At 43.1% G+C, this 21787-nt stretch overlaps 2 protein-coding genes across 4 annotated transcripts; both read right to left on the bottom strand.

Annotated features, from left to right (window-relative positions):
* Positions 1-6178: 6178 nt before the first annotated feature.
* Positions 6179-9851, bottom strand: snrpe (small nuclear ribonucleoprotein polypeptide E). The gene is made up of 5 exons (XM_048254566.1): positions 9673-9851; positions 9257-9283; positions 8878-8940; positions 8197-8275; positions 6179-6423 (listed from the first exon to the last, which is right to left on the bottom strand). The coding sequence occupies exons 1-5, from the start codon at positions 9724-9726 to the stop codon at positions 6368-6370; spliced, it is 279 nt and encodes a 92-aa protein (XP_048110523.1). The 5' UTR covers positions 9727-9851; the 3' UTR covers positions 6179-6367.
* Positions 9852-12207: 2356 nt separating this feature from the next.
* zc3h11a (zinc finger CCCH-type containing 11A) lies at positions 12208-21391 on the bottom strand. Of its 3 annotated transcripts, none has more exons than XM_048254564.1 (18): positions 21078-21391; positions 20326-20369; positions 19050-19117; positions 18756-18869; positions 18510-18629; positions 18256-18379; positions 17820-18005; positions 17652-17723; positions 17057-17137; positions 16798-16902; positions 16648-16710; positions 16434-16538; positions 15670-16188; positions 15500-15564; positions 14497-15406; positions 14131-14327; positions 13702-13865; positions 12208-13470 (listed from the first exon to the last, which is right to left on the bottom strand). In XM_048254564.1, exons 4-18 carry the CDS (start codon positions 18807-18809, stop codon positions 13248-13250), a joined length of 2988 nt encoding a protein of 995 aa, XP_048110521.1. In that variant the 5' UTR covers positions 18810-18869; positions 19050-19117; positions 20326-20369; positions 21078-21391; the 3' UTR covers positions 12208-13247. The 3 variants fall into 3 exon arrangements, with proteins under 3 accessions (XP_048110521.1, XP_048110522.1, XP_048110520.1); XM_048254565.1 differs by having other exon boundaries at positions 20326-20366; XM_048254563.1 differs by having other exon boundaries at positions 19050-20366.
* Between the last annotated feature and the right edge of the window lie 396 nt (positions 21392-21787).

The following is a 21787-nucleotide window of genomic DNA, read 5'->3' as shown; positions in this document are numbered from 1 at the left end:
GTGAGAAATAAATGGATCTTTGAGATGCAAGGAGGACATAAATACCTCAGCATTAATTTAACAACAGGCTTGAACAGACTGTTAGGTCTACCTGTTCAAGCTCACAGCTGCTTCTTGGGAAAGGATCGGGATGGTACCCTGCACACTCTCATGAGCTGAGGCCCTCAAAAAGAAAAGCATGACCTTAAAAAAAAGTGGTGTGAGGTTTTTGCTTGCCTGGTGCACTTTGTAAAAGCAGGGAAACCAATATGACACTTTTACCCACGTGTGCGTTTTAATGAAAACCAAAATGCAAAGGCAAACTGGAAAGAGAGCCGAGGTGGATACGCTTGCCAACCGCAGAGGAGAACTAGGGGTGATATAGAACAGCAAACACGACAAACGTACTGATGAGAACTCATACGTGTGTGCTCAGATAACTGCCACCATATTATTTCTGAGAAGCGTCGGAAAACCGCAACACCAACACCCTCAATTCCGCTCTTCCTTCCGCAGAGATACGGAGCGCTGCAAACATCTCTGCTTTGCTGCGCATAAAGGAAAAACAACATAATGTCCATTTTTTTTGTCATGTGCAACTACAAATGTAGATCACAGCTAACCGTTGCTTTTGTGTTATGACATTTTACATCACTAAGCCAGTGCAAAACAGCATTAATGCAAAACACCTTGATACACCCTGACACTTGATACACCTGTGGCCATCTGCTTTATCCAATAATCCAATAACGCATGATGATATACAGATTGGACCATGATAACAAGAATAGTTTGCATAACAAAACTATATACAAAATGTGCACTATATTTAAGGTTTAAAGGAAGGTTGATTTTGAATCTTCAAATTTTCTAATTTTGGTTCAGGTCAAAAGATTGTTCATGGCCCCCAACATTGAACAAAACCTTACTCATCAGTGAGGAGCCTGGAATCATAGTATTCAATGTACAACCTTTGAGGGGAACCAAAATGGTTTCTTGGCTTGCTGTTGGAAAGTGCAAACAGCGAGCAGCCATGGCGGTTGGAGCAGGGGGAAGATTAGGCCACATGGCTGTGTAGCGGCAGTGATGGGGATGGAGGTAATACCATGGTGGCTGAGCAGACAACTGGTCACCAGGACCACAGCCATTACCACCCACACTATCTTATGTTTTCTTTTTTTTTGTTGGGGAGTGATGGTGGAGGTGGAGGTGGACAGTGGAGGGGTTCGGTGGAAAACAAACAGAAAGAGGAGAATAAAGGCTTCGCGGCAGGGGCTGGAGGGGAGGACCGACGGAGACCCACACAAAGGCCGGCCCTGAAAATAGCTTCCTCGCACAATGTGACCTGCCACTCTCTCCATGAGATAATGTCTAATTGAAAACAGTGTGGCCATTGTGCCGCTGTCACCGGCTCCATTGTCCGGTGTCCCCCCCTCCCCCTCCTCCTTTCTTTCCATTGACGCGGCGCGATTGTTCCCCTCCATTGTGGCTCGCTCGGCCCGCTCTCTCTCTCGCTCTCCCTCCGTATTGTTATAATTTCATTAGTCGTTTGTTTTCTGTTCCCCTTCTCCTTTTGCTCCCCTGCAGATCTTTTGTTCCACCACATTTGCAGGCACTTCATATTGAGTCACCTCCGGGCGTGTGTGTACGTGTGTGTGTGTGTGTGTGTGTGTGTGTGTGTGTGTGTGTGTGCATGATGTTTATTTCATGGAGAGATAAACAGGACACAGACATAGCTTATTTTCTTCCCTCAGAGTGGCTGATTAGGTTGCTGTGTGATGTGTGATATATGTTATGAGTCCCGGACCGGTTGACTCTTAAAGTGTCTCACAGAGGTAATGAGCTTTTTCCGAACACACACGCCCTTTGCTAAGGCAGAGGGTTCCGGAGAGAATAAGCTTGTTTGTTCACATTGCCCAAGCAGGTTATCTCCAGTTTGTCACCTACAACTTGAATGCTGACACCCGGACTATATAACTCACCCCCACTGCACACACATGCATATGCATATGCATACGCACACTCACGCTCTTGTGTACAGTTCTTTGGCCAAAGAATTCAATGCAGCCATGTATCCTTGTTTTTACAGGCTTATTTTGAACAATAAAAGTTCTTATCAGAACCTGCATATTATTCTACGTGTTAATAGGTGAAAAATGAAGGCATTGTGAATCGTGACTGCCCTGTTAACACAAGATAAGAGCAATGATGTTCAGCAGAAAGAGATGAAGAGAGAGAGAGAGAGAGAGAGAGGGAGAGAGAGAGACCCTGCTGCACTTTGCACAACACAGACCAGTGAAAGACCACTAACAGGTCACCAGAGTTTCCCTATTTTACCACTTTCTAGGCTGTGGTGTAAATTTACTCCATTACAATTATGGCATTGCATTCAACAGAGAACAACCTAATGATGGACAGCTGCACCAGACAAGATAATATATGTGGGTCAGCACCTAGTAATTATTTTCATGGCAATTATCGTCACCATGACAGCCCATTTTCCCATCAATAAATAGACCCCAGAAGAGATAATGATATTACAGAACTGAAAGTAAAGAATAACTGTCACGAAATGTTTATAATGAAATATCCCTTTCCACATGCTCAACACTAATTCTCTGTGCCATGTGCGAGGTATAAAAATATAAGTAAGTGCCATGTTGAATCAGTGACTCCACACAGACAAACTGAGAAGGTGTAGAAGGTCAGAGTCTGCATCTCCTGAATAATAGGCATGCTTAAGGAGCGCAGTCTACAATGCACAGCTCTAAGAATACACAAGGCATATCACTTGCACCAAGATGAATGCGAGGCTATTACTAGCAACCAGTATAAGCTGGCATGGGTAAGTGTTGGGCAGGATCCACCATAAAGAAAAAACAGTGGTCATCCTGAACTGTGACTGTTATTTTTTCCATAACTTAGATTTCAATTAAAGCATTGTGTGTGTCGTGTCGCCTACCTCTGTTTGTTGACTGTGGAGGTGATAAATCAGTTAACGGGATACATTACACCGTTGTTTTTCTGTTGAGTGATTGCAGATAAAATTGTGGCATTCATCTGGGCAGGGGCCTGCTGGTCTGTCTAAACAAAAAAGATGGCGGGGATTAACAAAGACAAATGACAAATGAAAATAGAAACATCACAAAATTGAGAGCTAAATAGAGACATGGTTTTGTGTGTGCGTGAGTAAGTGGGTGGCAAGGGAGGTTAAGACATTCAGGTTTGAGAGAGGGGAGGCGGCAGGTGAGAGGTCAAGAGGTCAAAGGGTATGGCAACGGCGCAGGAGAACAAAGAGTCTTGGAGGAACAGGAAAGCTCCTGGGAGCTAGTCGATAGCAATCTGACCTGGGCAGTTTTTCCGCTGGCTTTACATGGAGTGCCAGGGAGAGAGGGAGAGGGGGAAACGAGGCTGGCGGAACTACAGGGACAATACTCAGGACTTTGGGATGGAAGTAAGGGCATACCTTAGCCGAAGGGCACCATGTGTTGTGTTCCGCACCTACCCAGTGCATGTGATACGCAGGACTACGCAGTATACCCACTTAAAAAGCATCACCCTCTCAGTATACCCACTTAAAATAGGCAAGGATACGTATTAGCATTTGGTGTTGATCACAGTATACCCACTACAGCTAACTAGACTGCACCATTGCACCTACCCACTTTGACATTGCACCACTTCCCACACAATCAACGCCATGAACAGGATTCCTGTCTTGATTTTGAACACTAATAATAATGCTCCATGCTTGGGACACTTTGACACAGTCTCCCACGTGACCTGAGGGAGGCTCCATCTGTCCCTTTTTTTAAATCTAAATCTTTCTTCTTGTCTTTGACTGTTGAGACTGTGGATGGTGGATAGTCTGGAGTTGTGGCTTTGTATGCATTTTGGTTTTAAATGTGCTATATGACTGAAATGTACTTACTTTACCTGACTTTGACTGAGGGGGTATTCAGGAGGCTTCATCCAAACATCAGCTGTTAGAGACTGTCTGTGGAGTTGTAGAAAAGGGACAATACAGTACAATACAAGACAATGAGAACAAAGTGCTTTCTATTATATTTGTCAAGAAAATGTAATCTGTTCATGTCATGAATCATCAGATTCAGATAGCATCATATTACATTCATTTAAAAATATAATTTGTTAAAAGATTGTTTTTAATAAGAAAATAGTTATAGAATAAATAGAAATAGAAAAATAGTTTATTATTGAAAAGAGAGAGAGAGAGGACATAGAAAAATAGAATGACAGTCTTACAATGGTAACGGTAGGAGCAGGTGCAGCTCAGTAGTGGTGGTAAACTTGTGCAGCATTTGCAGCTTCTGGAGTCAGCACCTGGTTTTCATGCGAGCGAGCGTGAGGATCAGCCTGCACTAATGCGCTGCCTTGCCTCTGTGATTGAGGCGCTGGTTCCGCCTCAGATTGATAGTGGGTTCCTACCTAGGGACCCCAAAACCACTGAGTTTCCCGTGTCGGGGCCCCAACCACCAACTCCCGGCCCGTGACCCCCTCCCCCAGGTGTGAGCAGACATTCAGAGTAAAACTGCTCTTACAAGTGGGGCCCATATTAGGGCTGAAAGATTGCTAAACAATTTTAATCAAAATCACAATTTTAACTTATGCAATTAGCAAATCACAAAGGCTGCAATTAGGCCTAATTGTGCAACTTGTTTTTAAATTCATGTTATCCTCCTTGTGTGAGAGATTCAATCATCAGAAGTTGTCAAACTCAGAGGCTTTTGGAAGCGATTTTTATATTATTCATTCTCCTCCTTGGATTAGTAGGAAAAAAATTCAATATTTCGATGTTCTCTAAATTGCTAGGCCTAATGCCTATATAGGCTAGTGTTGTTAATACTGAACTGAAGCTTTACTTTCAAAAATCATATCAAAAATCAAGTTGTAATTGCAAGATCCATCAGGCAAAATCCGTTATATATTTTTCTGGGAATCGTTCAACCCTAATCGTTCTCCCCGTCACAGACATTACTGGGTTGGCTTAAAACTTCTCATATGTGCTGAATTAATGTCATATGAAAGTAATCAATGCATTGAAATAAACAGTTAAACGCACAAAAAAATGCCATTTCCGAATTCTACTACATATAAAGTCCAAATGTTAAAATGAACTCCAACCTGGAGGGCATGACACAGAAATATACTTCCATCTAGTGAATTTACTTGGTCATTACAACCTTCCTCAAAAACATACACCCAAAAACCAGATAATCTTCTCTCCTGTCCACTCACTAACCCATCATCAGTAATAATAAAAACATGAAAATGTGAAAAAGATGACGTGATTGAGTTTTACAACATAGGTTAAGAAGTTTAACTTGTGCTTTATGTTTTAAAGCTGCATCAGATAAGGCAAGCTCACTCTGATCTTGCAAACTTGTGAATATACAGTGGGGAGAATAAGTATTTGAACCCATGCTAAAGTTGACTAAAAAGAAAAATATAAAAACATCTGTTAGAAATTTATTTTAATGCCTTAATTAAAACAAATAGTAAAAATCCAACCTTTGAGGACACCAATTTTCTTAATGAATGAAGAATGTATCGTAAACAAATAAATGTTCTTCCTTAAATTACAGGAGCAATAAGTATTTGACCCCTATGTTAAATTCCCATAGAGGCAGGCAGATTTTTTATTTTTAAAGGCCACTTATTTCATGGAGCCAGGATACTATGCATCCTGATAAAGTTCCCTTGGCCTTTGGAATTAAAATAGCCCCACATCATCACATACCATTCACCATACCTAGAGATTGGCATGGTGTGTTTTTCAGTTAGCCTATTAGCTGGTTTGATTTGCATTGAACCCAATGTCAACTTTAGCATGGGTTCAAATACTTATTCTCCCCACTGTACATGTTGCGTAATGATCAATTTAGATGAATGCATCAAGACTTTTAACATAGTCTAAATTAATGAAGTTGAATCTACTCTCCTTCAAAGCCTTGATACAAGAATAAAACCTTGACCTTTCATTAATTGCCATCACTAACTGCCTTTTTATGGAAGCAAACATGATCAACATGTATTACAATAATGTAAACAAGCGAAAACCAGCTGTAAGCAAGCTGATGCAAAATTGTCAGTCGAGCTAGTGTTGCATTACAGGGTGTAAGGTGTGAAGTATTTGTTTATAGATTGATGCATTGAAAAACAAAACAGACCAATACTGTAAGAAACAAACCGAAAGTCTTTAATTGTAGAGGGGTTTATCAAAAGCTCCCACCATAGTTAACAATTCAAGCGTCCTCCTTACAAACACTCATGAATAAAGAAAACACAGTCATCCTCACATTCTAGAAATACACAATGGGAAAACAAAAACAAAATCAGACGTCCACATCACATCATGGGTAGATGGTTAGCTGGCTACACTCTGCAGTAGGGTAATGTTATCTCCTTTCAGCATGATCCGACCTGTATGAGATAGAAAGTCACATAAGATATGCAGATTTTTTTCTTTTTAACCACAATGAATTAAACATCTTGGGAGATGATTACTTGTTATCTGATTAATTGTTGCACATTATATCGTATTTCTTGCTTTATCAAAGACTAAAATGTCCATCAATAAACAAGGAAGTAAGCCCTAAACATATTTAAAGCAAGTTCGGATGGTTACTGAGTTCAAGCAGGGACGTTGGAAGTGTTTTCTGAGGAGATGCGGATGATATTAGCGGGCAGTGTTGGGAAGTAACTGAATATATGTATTCCGGATTACGTATTTAAAATACAAAATATGGGTAACTGTATTTAAAGGTGCTCAAACCGATGTTGGGTAACGTCACTTCTGTTGACGTTCAAACAAAACAGAGCTGGCTCACAACTCCCTCCCCTTCCCTCCTGTGCATTGGCTGGACCAGGTTATTTTTGTTGCTCTTTTTGGAGCCTGGGCTGTCCACAGAGACTGTGTTTTTTTACAGTGTATTCAGGGCACAGGCACTTTAAAAGTTACCTTCCTAACACTGTTAGCGGGATTTTTTGAAACTCTGATTGCTAAACACACCATTTGAACAAATTCAAAATAAATTGGGGCAGCCGTAGCCTACTGGTTAGCACTTCGGACCTGTAACCGGAGGGTTGCCGGTTTGAACCCCGACCAGTAGGCACGGCTGAAGTGCCCTTGAGCAAGGCACCTAACCCCTCACTGCTCCCCGGCGCCCGCTGTTGATGCAGGCAGCTCACTGCGCCGGGATTAGTGTGTGCTTCACCTCACTGTGTGTACACTGTGTGCTGTGTGTGTTTCACTAATTCACGGATTGGGATAAATGCAGAGACCAAATTTCCTTCACAGGATCAAAAGAGTATTTATACTTATATTTTTGAAGCCTCTCAAAAAAGCATTTTTGTAAAGGGAATATAATTCTGTTAACTATTGTTTGACTTAACTTTTGTCAATTCAAAGACCTGTTATTTCCATTTTTTCATCTCTATGCTATTTTCATGGACAGCAAGAACTTGCTTTGTTCGTTGTTTTAAATGTTGTTTGTTGCTTCTATCCACGTTATCTCCAGTGGTTCAGTTTCATTTGCACAGACGCACCCACATTCAATGAGCGGTCACACAACTACCCCCTAATTTTATGTCTTTCTTTGATAACACTAAATTAAGAAATATTTCCTAATTTGGAAAATGTTTAGTGTCTTCCTTTTGATACGCAGTTCCATAATAGCATTCAATTGTGCTGCAAATTATCCGCGGACCAGCAATCTCCTTGTCGAGGAGGCCCTAACACGGCAGATCATAGAGAGAGAAAGCAAGCTTTGGGAACAAGACAAAGTAGCATGTCCTGTGTAGCCATGAGGCCGCACCCCCACTTCCAACGTCCCTGACCTGTGGCATCTGTATTAAATGCACTGCAAGTCATGGCAAGAGTGCTGTGTGACTGTTCAAGACTAGTGGAAGCCTACAGAATTCCAAACAGCTCCTTTAAATGACAGCAAAACATGTGGTCTATCGTGCCAAAAACAATAAATAAAGTTAGACCTTCAACAATAATACAATAAATCACGCCACTGATCTCCAATCATTTAATTACTGAAAACAAAAAGCTGTAGTTTTGTGTGTTTGCTACTAAATATTAAGTTTGTGTCTAGATATTCAAAGGACAGCAGCAACTATGTTCTTCTTCAGCTTTACAAGCAAAACCATCTAAAAACTGCTGGTGTGTTGGGACACCTGTGATCTTACCCAGAGGCTTCCTGTTCTTGGTTTTCATGTGAACCTCCTCTGCGTCATCCAGAACCAGATTCATGTATTCATCAAAGCCCTGGAACATGCATTAGAGTTGATATGAGCCCTTTCTGAGGCATAACACACCAAATCCAGAAACATGCCTTTTATTCATTTAGTTACTACAGCATGTTGATGATAAAAAAAAATTACAGAAAGAAGCACCATCATTGGTGTTGCAATTGGAAAATGTCTGTTTGGATGGCCAGACAACCCATTCTACTAATGGGCAAACAAGTGTTTGTGTTATGATGCATTAAAATGCAAATGCACCCAATGTACATAATGTTCCCTGAGACTCTGTACTGATACAGAGGTGTACACAAGAGACAGATGTTTTGGACTAAATAAATAATGTCTCCGAATATAGCACACTATCCCAGGAGTTCAAGAGTCATTGCTGCTGCCAGCCAGCCAGTTCTAGACACATATTCCAAGTATGTGGTTTAGTGACAAACCTGGGTAAGTTAACTCAGTGTAAAAGGTAAACCTCTTACAACAAGAGCTACACCATTGTTTTGTTAGGAAAATAAAGCCATGCAGCTCTTCTATTAAGAGGTTTACCACTTACTCTGAGTTACCCAGGTTTGTCACTATACTTGGAATACCGGCCAGATAGACTAGAAGATGTGGACTTACAATGATGCATCCTTCGATCCGCATGTTGACCTGTTCATAGAGCCAGACTTGAATACGAGACCGCTACAAAGACACAAAAGGGTGTGATTAAAAGTCTTCAAATTCCAAATTCTAACCCCAGTTTAAACACATTAACCCTACAACAACCAAACTTCAAAATATTTAGGCGATGACAATAACACATTTCTGACAACAATGGGGCTGTCCACAACATGAAGACATGTATGTGGCCAGAGATCATAAAGTCCAAGCAGTAAATGGTAAGACTTATGTTGCTCACTGTCTCAACCAATAAATGAACTTTGACCATAATCATCATCATCTTCATCTTCATCATCATCATTAATCCTAGTCATAGTAACGATAGTAGTATACTTACATTTTGAAGATACCTGAAAATTAGATTCTGTGATGACAGTTAAGGAAAACATAAACGTTGGAAAAAGTAGGCCTACACTAAATAAGGATCTTTAGCATGAATTGAGATCACTCACAGAAACATACTAACGTGCTAACATTAGCTGACACTCGTGCTAAGCAGCTGAACTAATGTAAGCTAGCTTTTAAAACAACGCTAAACGTTAACATGACATTACTGAACTCATTTAAGAAATGCAATTACTATGATGTGCTACACACTACATCACAGTCTGAAATCACGTGTATTAACAAGAATTTACAAGAAAATAAATCAGGGAAAAAAATATTTTGTTGAGAGCATGCAACCTCGCTAGTTTAACGTTAGCTTAGCGAGTTTGAATGAAAGGGAAGGCAAGACTGCCGGTGAAAGGATACAATAGGCTGGACCATAACCTTCTGGACCTTTTGTCCTTGTCCCCGGTATGCCATTCTATTTAAAATATTATTTCGTTTTCTACCAGAAAAGAATTCCGTATAACTGTATTACACAAAATTTTGCGCGGCGACGAAGTCTTCACGTTGGTTTGTTCAGAAATGGCAAACTTCCGGGTTAGCAAGGAAGCATTTGTTGCGTTGGGGTGGTACAAATTCTACAGCGCCTCCTGTGGTTCGAGGGCCTACATTTGTTTTGTTTTCTATGCCAGAGGTTCTCTAGCCTAAACTTTGACTACATATGGAAGAAAAGGGTTCACTATGTTAAAAGATCAGAAATCATAAAAGACATCAGAGATGGAGGGTTGGAGGCCATCGATATTGACTCCATAAACGGAACATTAAAAATCAAGTGGTTGAAATCATTTTTAAACAACAGTACCAGCTTCTGGTACCATATCCCCCATGAAATATTCAAAAAAATAGGTGGTATAGATTTTTTCCTTAAATGTGACTTCTGTATTCAGAAACTGCCCATCAAATTATCCCTCTTCCATCAGCAGGTTGCTCTATACTGGAAGATTCTGTACAATCATAATTTTACCCCTCACAACACACCTATCTGGAACAACAGATACATTACTGTAAAGAAGTCATCCTTGTTTATCAAGGACTGGCTAGAGAAGGGCATCTGGTCAGTCCTGCATTTAATTGATTCTAATGCATGTCTCTTAACATATCAAAGCTTTTGTTTGAAGTATGAGTTAACCTGCAACATTGATACATATCATTCTGTATTTGATGCCATACCTGACTCCATTTTAGGCCTAATAAGAGGAATAATTTCAGATCCCAATATTTGTCCTTCCCTACCACAGCTCTTTGTTGAAGGTTGTGACTTTAAGAGTTTTAGATGCTCCAACAAATGTCTTAGAAACCTATTTATCAAACGGTCTTACCCCTTATTAACATATAGAAATTCTATTTTAAAAGTTTTTCCAAAGAATCGTATACAGCTTTTGCGAACTAAATACATGAGATATCCCATAATGCCTAAGGCCAAAGAGCTACATTTCAAAACTTTGAATGGAATATACCCCTCCAACGATTTAATCCAAAGGCGCTTTGGGATTGAAACTGATAATTGTGTATTTTGTAATGGGCTGGAAACCGCTGAGCATCTGTTTGTCGAATGTGTTTATGTTAAAACCTTGTGGCTTGACCTTCATAACTGGCTCAGTCCTAAATGTTTTATGTTAGATAACTTTGACTTGAAGGACATTATATATGGACTCTTTACTGTGAATGATAACGATGATCTCTTAGTAAATGTGATTGTTATTCTATTCTTTTTTATACATAAATGTAAATACTCAAAGGTTAAGCCCACTTTTAGTGGGTTTTACAATGATTTCCTTTATTATACAAAAGCCCTTAAAGCTATGAAGTCTAAGAAAGCAGTACAACTTTTGAACAGTGTTACAGAATATGATTTAATGACTAAGCCCTAGTTATATGTTTTTGTTTTTTTTTCTGTTTTGTTTATTTTTTTTTTTCTCTCTTGCTTCCTCCTTTTAATTACACCTGATCCTGTACATAGATGGATTCCTTATGGATTGTTTTGACCCATGCTTATTGTACTTGAATTACCAATAAAAAAAAAAAAAAAAAAAAAGGTTCTCTAGCCTGGCTAGCGCCACTACTTCTCAATGAGACGTGGTCTGGGAACCAAACGTTAATTTTCTCGTATTTGAAAAAAATGCTCAGATCCGTTTATTGGGTGCCACGGATGTCTATCAAATGCGTCTGTGCATAGCTCATCATCGTCTTGCTTTCCCCCTGTTCTGTGATTGGTTCCCTATCTCAGGCGAAAATTTGCTCCATGGTCTCCAGGCTGCCTTAGCAGCGTGAATCAAATCGCGCGCAAGGCAGCATGGGAACACCCAGGCTAGAGATTCTCAATATTTTTGGGAATAAGGCACACCAAAGGCCAAACCAAAACGCCAAGGCACAGCGTCTAAGGACCGTCACACATTATTATGGGCTGTGACAGCGGTGTTGATTCTTATGCACCACAGTGATGGGCATATCCAAACATACCCTTAAAACCTATTTTCATGAGCCTGTATAAAAACGCATTGGGTTCATCCTCAGTCTCAGCACACCAGTTGAGAATGACTTCTATTCTGTCGCAAAACAATTTATTTACCAGAGATACTGCAACCATCTCTAACTGTACCAAAACAAATTGTGTAAGTAATTGTATTACAAATCTATAAATACAACACCTGGAAGTTTCAAGTGGCCTGGGTCAGCCTCGCTCAAACTGGGGAATACTACCAAACAATCAATAATAACAGTTTGAGTAAGTCTCAATATTTCAGTAATAAAGCTAAATATGCTTTTGTGGAGCAAGACAAATATTCAAGATTTTTAGAATGCACTTCCTCATTAGATGACTTAAAACTATGCAGCACTTATCAAGTCACTAATCTGCCATGTGCTGTAAATATGACTGACCAAACTCAAACCCCCAAGTTCTCATAAAAGATGTTTTATTATTTACAAAGACTTACACAGCGGGATTGAAGATGTGAACCAAAGAGGTGAACAAACACAGTAACTCATATCTCTGAGATTAACAAATATGTGGCAGCACACACAATGGGGAAAAAAAGCACAGGGTACAAGTTAGCAGGCAAAAAAAAGCATTTGTAACCTGTTCAGCAACCATCAGACAGCTCAAGTGTAGTCCCTGAGAGGTGGTTTTCAAGCCATAATTGTGACTGAAAGCGAGTAGATACAACATGGTCCCTCAGAGCAAGGAGCAGAGTAAAGATCAGATGCCAGTGATTAAAAAGCAAACCAAACAAACAAACAAGAATAGCAGTCTTAAGAAGGGGATTGACCATGAACACAAAAAGACCATGGACATATCACATGAACTCTATGGCTTAAGAGCGTCAAGGGGTCAGACATTAAAGGTTTACTGGTCACATTTTCTTGGGCTAAGAGACTAAAACAGCAATGAGCATCTGCATTTAAAAGGAAAAGAGGGGAAATACAACTTTGTACATGATTTGAAACACTAGAGAGCAAAGGAAAGGTTCCTGGGTGGTTTCACTTCACTTTGCTGAGCCAGCCCTATTCCATGTCTCTTTGATGCTTGATGTTTGCATACACAGTATACGGAATAACCAACATGATTCTCCTCCTCCTGGGGAGTCTAGTCTAGTCCAACAGTCTCCCTCTGCCCCACTTTCTTGGTGGAATCAGAGCTGGGGAGAGGGGCTTGCTTCCTCAAAAAAGCTGAGTCAACAACAGCTTATAAATGAGCAAAACAAACATTTTTTGAGGAAAAGAGAAGCATTGAAAAAAACAAAAACCTTCTTGAAATGATAATTAAAAACACCAACACATTAAAACAATAATTACATTGCAATGCACCCAAACAAATGCAACAGAGTTCAGTTTTAAAAGAAAATGACTAAAAGAAATGGTGTTTTATTCCCCCCATTATTGATGGCAGTAACAGTGAGTAAGACGTGGGTGAGGGAGGGGCTCGTCTGGTTTTCCCTTCAGCTGCCAATCATCTCGGACAGTTCCAGCAGAAGGTCGTCCTCTCCCTTGTCAGGCTCCAGATCGACCTCGTCGTCCATCTCAAACTCATTGATCAGCTCCTCAAAGTCGTCCACAGCTGAAGTACTGGATGCAGCAGAGGTGAGGGTGGCACGGGGGGTGGGGGTGGTGGTGCTTCCCTTGCGCGCCCTCGTCTGGCTGGGGGTCTTCAGCACAGAGGGACTGGGGGAGAACAAAGCGTCAATGTTACGAGAAATTCTACATCTCTAATGCTTTACTTCCACATGCAGGGACTTCAAATCTGCATCCACTTTCAGTTGAGACAATATTCAAATGGCTTAACCCCAAAGAGAATTTCCCGCAGTTTCACCACTAATAAAATGTAAGAAAGCAATTGGGGGCCAGAGCCCAGACCATGAGGATTCCATGAAGTTCCAGCAGTAAATTACTCACCTCTGAGGGACAGTCATGAGGTTCTCCACCGAGCTGTTGTTCGTCTCTGTGGCCGGGCTCTGCTTAAACACAGGAACAGTCTGGGGCTCGTCATTTAGCTGCGTGTTACGCTCCAGAGCAGAGCTGCTGATGGCGGGGGCCTGGAGGGGACCCGGAGTGGACATCTGCAGACAGGAATCGTAATTATCCATTAACACACAACACTGACCACTCAGAACCCAAGCAAGACACATACGTAGAGAGACAGACTCCAATAACCTCCCAATCACTAGTGAGGGTGCGATGTAGGTCTAATAACAGGGTCTGCCTGACCCGATAAAGGATAAACTGAGAAAGCTGATATACGGTATTGATGAGGGCAGTAATGTTGCACATGTGGACTGGAGAGGAGCTGTGGTGGTGTACAGTGACCGGGCGCGGGTGCCTCACCTCGGAGCGCTTGCAGGGCGGCTCCTGCAGCTCGGGAACTTCGTCGGCAGCGGTAGACGCTGCACTCAGGGGTTTCACTGCGGCTACGGCCGAGCCTTGGCCAGCCGCCGCCTTCCTCTTCTGGCCTGGTCGCACGTGTGCAGATGGCTTCACAGAGGAGGACTTCACCACAGGCTTCACGTTCACCTTGGGCTTGACTGCAGGGAGGACCACAAAGATATGTTACATGCTGGGTAGGACTAGGCGTTAGCTGCAGTCAGAGGGTCTGGCAGCCATCTGCTGAAGCCACAGCAAACAAAAGTACATCTTTAATTGTGGGAATATGCTGGTGCTCAAAGGCATGAAAAAACAGCTCTGCCTCTTTACCTTTGTTCTCAGGGGACTTCTTAAGCGGGCTGGTCTCCCGGGTTGTGTCTGGCTGTGCCATGCCTGAGACAGGGGTCTGTTGGACAGCCAAGGGGGCAGGGGCAGGGGCTGGGGCAGGACCTGTAGATGAAGTGGTCTTTGGCTTTTTCGCCAAATGTAATGGGGTGTCCTGCTGCACCGTGCCTGAGACAGGGCTCTGCTGGACAGCAGAAGAGACAGGAGCTGGGGCAGGAGCTGCAGCAATCTTCTGCCTTTTTGCCAGACTCCCTGGGGGGTCTGGTTGCACTGTGCTCGAGACAGGGTTCTGCTGGACAGGCAAAGAAGGGGGTGTCGGAGCAGGCGCAGGAGCGGGAGCTGCAGTAGCAGCAGCAGCAGCAGCAGCAGTCATCGGCTTTTTCGCCAAACTTACTGGTTGTGCCGCAGCGGAGACTGGGGTCTGCTGGACAGGCATGGGGGCAGGGGTGGGGACTGGAGCAGCAACGGCCGCTGCAGTGGTTGTCAGTCTTTTCGACAACCTCACAGGCAAGTGTTTGGGACCTGTGCTTGCAGCAGCAGGGGGCTCGGCGGTGTGTACTGCGGTGGCGGCTGGTGCGACAGCGGGCTTTGGAGGGGCCACCTTGGGCTTGACAGTGATGCGTTGGCGGGCAGGGACAGGGGCGGGCTGGCTGGGTGTTGGGGTTGAGGTGGAGGGGGGTGCGGCGGCGGTGGTGACGACCGTGACGGGATGCTTCTGGGCAGCTGGTGCTGCGGGACCCTGGGATGACTGGGCGACCTCCTGCTCCTGTTGCTGCCTGCGCAGCTGCTTCTCTCGCATGATTTCCTCAAACGTCTTCACCTTCACCGCACCCGAGCCGGAGTCCGGACGCGCCTTCTCAACAGCGGGAGCCGAGGATTTCCCATTGGCCACCGCCTACGACACAGAGATAGCACATGTTATGGCTCAGTCATTTCAGTAACACAAACTGGACATATCGCATATGGCTTAGATGGAAGAGCACCCTACCTCGCCACTAGCTTTGGACTTCTCAGGTAGCTCAGCAGGTTTCTGCTCTTTGACATCAGATGACGCTGAAAAGTCAAGACCAACGATAAGTTTCTGTGCGTTTGTGTGCAAATGTGACCAACAAATGAATTTGAAATTAGCTGAACAGGAACTGCAGCGACAAAGCTTACCAGGTGAAGGTGTTTTATTGATATGCAGGATTCGCCTCTTGTTAGGAGCGCCTCCGTCCTCAGACCCTGACGAGGAGCTCTGATCCTGTGTCGGTGGACTCTGGGCCTGGACTCCCAGTCTGGCAGCCTTCTCGCGCCGGATCTCCTCCAGGGTCTTCACCCGCACTTCTCCGCTTGGCTGGGTGGGAGCTGGGGGTTTGCCAACAGGGGCGGCCTCTGGGGCCTCTTTACCCTGCTGGACGTTCACAGCTTGGGTCATCTCGCGCACCTTCCTCTTCTGCAGCCCCTGCTGCTTCTTGGCGAGGAGGGTCTCGCTGCTGTTGGTGACCTTCTTGGATGGATCGCTGGAGGAGTCACCGGAGGCCTGCGCCTGGGACTTGGCGGCCTTCTCCTGCCGAATCTCCTCCAGCGTCTTGATGCGGATCTCTCCAGGTGGGCCCTGCTGGCTGGGGGCCGCAGGGCTGGGAGTGCTGCCGGACTCTGCAGGTAGGCTCAGCCTCTCCCGCATCAAACGTGCGCCTGAGGGACACAGGGCAACAGCTCAGCAAAATGCATCAGCCCAACACTGAAGAACACTTGTATGAAAGACAAAATGAAAAGACTGTCCCCCCCACTCACTCCCACTCATCCATAGTCAGACTAGAGATGTATGCATATTGGGTAGATTGACCCGATATACATAATTTTTTGAGTGTGCATTCAACTTCCGAGTCCAGTCATCTTCTAGCCTTACCCCAAACCCGACAGATCATTCAGCCACTCACCCCGCTGAGAAGATTGCTCTGGTTCCTCCTTTGAGCTGTCCACCTTCCCACCCAGACGCTGAGCCAGGCTGCGCTTTAGAGGCAGCTCCCCTTCCACGGGCACACCTGTGTAGAACACCGGTAAGTTTGCATCACTACCACTGCACACAGTAACCTCAAGCCCCACCACTCTACCTGCACCACTCACAGAGGGGGAACATGCATTTCAGCTTACCATCATTCAGTGTTCTTTTCTCGAGTCGATCCGCAATTCTCAACTTTCCTGCTTCTTCAGGACCTGTTGAAAGAAGGACTTTAGAGAAGCACACTCACACGAGAGACAGGGTTCCTTGGCTATTTGATTCATGTTTGAACATTTTCTTACGGTTCTTAGCGGTGAAAAGTGCTGGGCGGTGGGTGGAACACATGTTCTCCTTCTCGCCAGTGCTGCCGTTGTTGTGCTGGCCTGGTACTGTGAACCCTGCCTCCTCTGGAAGCACACACAGGGCAGGTTAAATCATAAGCATCACAAAGCCTCTGTGCTGTAACTCACCAGCACAGTGCATGGACACTGGTCCTGAGAAACGTAGTTTTGCTTCACTGTATGTGTTTTTTTTCAGATATGAAAGACGAGTCTTTATTACCTGCTTTCTTTAGACTGGCCTTCAGGGCTTTGCGCAGGCGGATCTCCTCCAGTGTCCGCACATTGAAGTTCAGAGAGTCGTCTACATGAGAGGGAGGCATTACATGTACATTACGCTACAGCCAATGGCAGGATGGAACCCAGGAACACAAGCTTGCGCCAATGTAAATGCAGCGACTCCTTTCTTCTCCTGAACGTGCAGTGCTTTTTTGTTCTTAAATTTATTTATCACTCTGCCACAATGCTGCTGCTACTACTACTCTATCAGAAGGTTACGCTAGGACTATGTAAATATACAACACAACTACCTCTATTTTTTTTATATATGTTCTATATTTTGATATATGTTCTATATTTCAGTCTCGCACTTTAATGTCTGTATGTGGTATGTCTGTATATTTTTTATTGTCTATGGCTATGTCTATGTCTAAAGTATGTCTATGTCTATATTTAAAGTATGTCTATGTCTGCATGGGAAAGTAAGAAACGAAATTTCAATTCTTTGTATGACCAGTGCATGTAAAGGAAATTGACAATAAAGCCGACTTGACTTGACTTGGCTTAATAACAGCATATTTGTTTTACATTAGCTTTACCTTTTGGGCCCATTATCAGTTTCCTTGGGGAGGACATTTTGGACCTGTCGTCTCCTTCCTCTGAGAACTGATCTGCAGATGTCAAGAATGGTAGTTAATGTTACAGACCATCTGGTCAGAACAACTCATTTTCAGTAGCCCTGAAATTCTGCGATTTCTGTGACATACCGTCCTCATCCTCGTCTTCGTCATCCACAGGGTTAATGACCACCGGTGGATGAGTGGGACTGGGCACATTCTCCTGCGTGTCGGCCTTGATGACGCCGCGGAGCTGGGGGTTCGTGGGATTGGGGGCTGGGGGGGCTGGCTCCTGCTGTGCAGGCTCTTCTTCTCCATCCTTCTTCACAGCTGAGCCTGCATAAGTAAAGACACAACTACTTAGTCATAGGCCCGTGGTGGAACAGCGGTCGCAACGCCATCTGATAAATGGTCAACCCAACTTCAAAACCCGAACCCGTTGATGCAAAAAAGTGTCTGCTAAATCCCACTTAGAAGCTGGAATGACGTTACTATAGCGTCATTAACACTGAATGGCATTTCACTGCCTGTGAAATTTACATGTCTTTACTGTATATGTATCTGTGCTCTGGTTTTATGGACTTACCTATATTAGCAGGAACAAAGACTCCATCTATGAAGCGGGATTTCTCATGGTGAAATGCACAGTGGGGCTTCTGGCATCCTGAGGGCTGATTTTCCCAGTAGCATGGGATCACATTCCTGTTTTTCTGTGGACAGGGTTTCAAACAGATCCATCAAATATAGCCCAAAGGAATGTTTGAGTCTACTAAGATCAATATTAATGGTTATCTAGAGCCAGGGAACCAGTTAGGGTGAACGTATAGTTACACTGCTCACCTTGATCTCCATGTGGCGGAACTTGCACACCTTGCGGAAGCAGCGGTTCTCCTGCCAGAGGCTGCACACCACCTCGCTGCCCATGGCCGCTTCACAGTGTCTGAACGGGCAGCTGTCGCCCTGCCGAACAAAGACATACAACTTAGAATCTCAGAAGAAAGCTCAGGAGTTTGACAACCATTACTGTAAACACAAGAACATTTTTTTTCCTTCATTATTTCAAGCTGCTTGAGTTTAGGCGCTCACCTTGGAGCACGTTGAGTAGTAGAAGAAGTAGCAGTCATCACCGTGGTTGGTCATGCTGGGACAGGTAACTCTGGATCCTCTCACTGGCTGTCTCCTTCAGGGCCTGAGCTCTCCCTAACAACACAAGTGTACACCTAGTTACAGACTTGCGGCACCACTTCCCACCAAGGCACAGCTTCTGCTCTTAATGGTAGAAAACAATGGCTGACTCACAAACGCAGACCTATCTACTGACACTCAACAAGGTCCTAGCATGGGACAGGCAAAAAAGGTAGACATGGGTGCTGTGTTCACCTGGAGTGGCTGAGAAGAACTCCCCTGCTCTTCTCGTAAATGCTGTGGTCCGAGGCGAGGCTGAAATCCTGAAGGAACACTTGATCCATGAGTAAAGAGTGCAAGCACGTTGAGACAGATCCTACTGCTCCCGTTAGCCTGATCAACTATTACCGATCCATGGTGCCAGAGTCTCTTTTTTTTTTCTTTTTTATTAATAGTGACAAAATGAAGACAATATAGGGGTGAGAGGGAGGATAGATTTTAAAAATAATCTTCTGGGTGGATGTTTCTCCGAGGAAGAGAAAAGCAAGGGAGGGCATCAAAAAAACAATACTATGGGGTGGGGGTCTTGAATCTTGAAGTGGGTGTTTGAAGAAAAAAAGTGTTGATTGACAGGGAAGGGGTGGAGGGTGGACTTTTTTCAGACTGATAAATAAGAGGCAACAGATGAAAGGTAAAAAAAAAATATATAGAAGAAAATGGCATTCTTCCAGAAATCTCATTTCTTTCTTCAAAAAAAAAAAAAAAGAATTATTCCATATCCAAAAAATCTTCAGAAATGAAGCTTCTTTACCTAGATAGAGAGAACAGAAACACACTCCCCGACATACACACACAGATGCTAGAATCTTTGAGGTGAACTGGACATGAAATGGCATCTGGACACCGACAATAAAGTGCGGATATCCAGAATTAAGACAATGGTGCCCTTTATATTTAAAATAAAATGTACACAAATCATGTGCAATACTTTAAGATTCCAGACACCATAACATGTGGCTGATGGCAAGACAATAGTCTAACCCTCAGGCACAAGTAGTCAATCAAAGATGTTGATACAAAGAGTAGGACTGATGTATTTGACAAGTTACCATCAACCATCAGTCCCGCACTATATATTGCGGAAAAAACAGTAGTTCTAGACTGTGATTAGACTAGGTTACAGAATCGAAATACAGTGTCTGATTCAAGTATGGGGATTTTCCATTTTCGTCATCCGTGGTAATGTTATTTTCATGAAGCCAAGTAAGAGAACCATTCCATGTCATGGAAAGTAAAGACACGAGGCACCTAATGAATACACTGGGTGACAAAGAAGTATAATTAGACAGTGAGGATCTAACGTTATACATCTTATAGTATTATACCATAAACTGGCAATAACTTTTACAGCACATCATTTACCGTTACGTTATCGATCTTAACACAAATGTACGTGATGCCACTGTGGCGGGTAGCTAACTAGCTACAATAAATGTATAGGACAGAAAAGCAATAAGACTGTTTCTTTTACCAGAATTACTTGGAGAACGCGCTGTTCATCTTCACTCGTTGCTACTGCAACAAAAGGTTGGTCAGCATTAGCTATCTTCGTGTCATTTACTGTTGTTACCTAATGCAGGCACATCTATAAATATCAGTCACTTCACGTTAGCTAGCAGCTAGCCAGCCACCCACCCAGGGATGTTTCGAAACGTTTACTGGAATATCAGCTTAGTTAGTCTAGCATTAGCAGGCCTTTCAACAACGCTAGTTGCTCACCAGCTAGCTAGCTTCTAACCTACCAAACAGAATTGAAGTCAGTGTGCCAAAAAAAGTTAAAATTATTTCGCTATTCATTTAACATGAATAGAACAATTCCTGCTAAATGCGAGTCCACATGAGAACTAAGGTTAACATTAGCGTTAATATTAGCGACAGACTATACTTAACACAATTTAGCAGGTGACGTTAACTGTTTGGCTAAGTCACGGCTTTCAGACAGAGATTGCAAGTTAACTTTACCTCTGTACAGTAATGTACACATTAGATGAACACTTTGTTAGCTAACTATCGATAATGTGTGGTTGCTGATTGCAAACTAAATATTAACTCACGTTAGCTTCTAGACAAGTAAGCGACCATGCGAGCTAATGCTAGCTACCTAACATAATGGATAAAGGTTAACGTAGCACTATAGCTTCTACAATTCTAATTCGCATTAGCTCGTTGAGATAGATATCACTCAAACGATGTAACAGGGTTTCAGTATATTGATGTAATTACCAGTTAACTAAATGGGAATATTAAATATCGTTCTCCGTTCTTTATTTGTCGACGTCCCCTCCTCAGTCCTGTTCTTCTTTCTAGCTCGGATTCTTTATGGAAATAAGATGGCGACGGCTGGACAACCCCGGTCCTGTTGTGTAAACACCATAGACATTTGTCTTTGCAAAGTACGTCTTCACTAGCACACTACTCTACTGTGTAAAACCTACATGCAGTAATCGAAGTATTCCAGGAATAACTAACACTTGGTTAACTTTCAGGGGAACATGTTGATTGATCTCTTTTACAGTTTTAGAATTCGAATTTATTGACGTCATACTTCAGACAGAGTGGGTTTCATTGCATAGTCCATGAAAATCCAAGGGGTGGGACATACAGTATGTTGGGATGGGCTACGTCAAGGAATAGGGATGGTTACTGTATGGTTATGGGATTTGGCAGGCTTTTGTCAAAAGCGACATAGGCTACAATTAACAACAAACAATTTAAAAAAGTTGGTAAGACTGCATTAAGGGGAATAGCAATAATAAAAAACAATGTAAATTCAATCAAGAGGCCTAATGAAAATAAACAGATACTATTACAAACTATAACGCATAAGAAACGCTCAATAAATAAAGTTTATGCTGAACAGATCCCTGGACCCCTCTTGAAAGACCCAATCACCGGAGAGCACTGGGCAACTCATTCCACCAACAATGAACCGA

Source organism: Alosa alosa, chromosome 10 (genome assembly GCF_017589495.1).
Source record: "Alosa alosa isolate M-15738 ecotype Scorff River chromosome 10, AALO_Geno_1.1, whole genome shotgun sequence".
In the NCBI taxonomy this organism is placed as follows: domain Eukaryota; kingdom Metazoa; phylum Chordata; class Actinopteri; order Clupeiformes; family Clupeidae; genus Alosa; species Alosa alosa.
This window is presented reverse-complemented; position numbering and strand designations above follow the sequence as displayed.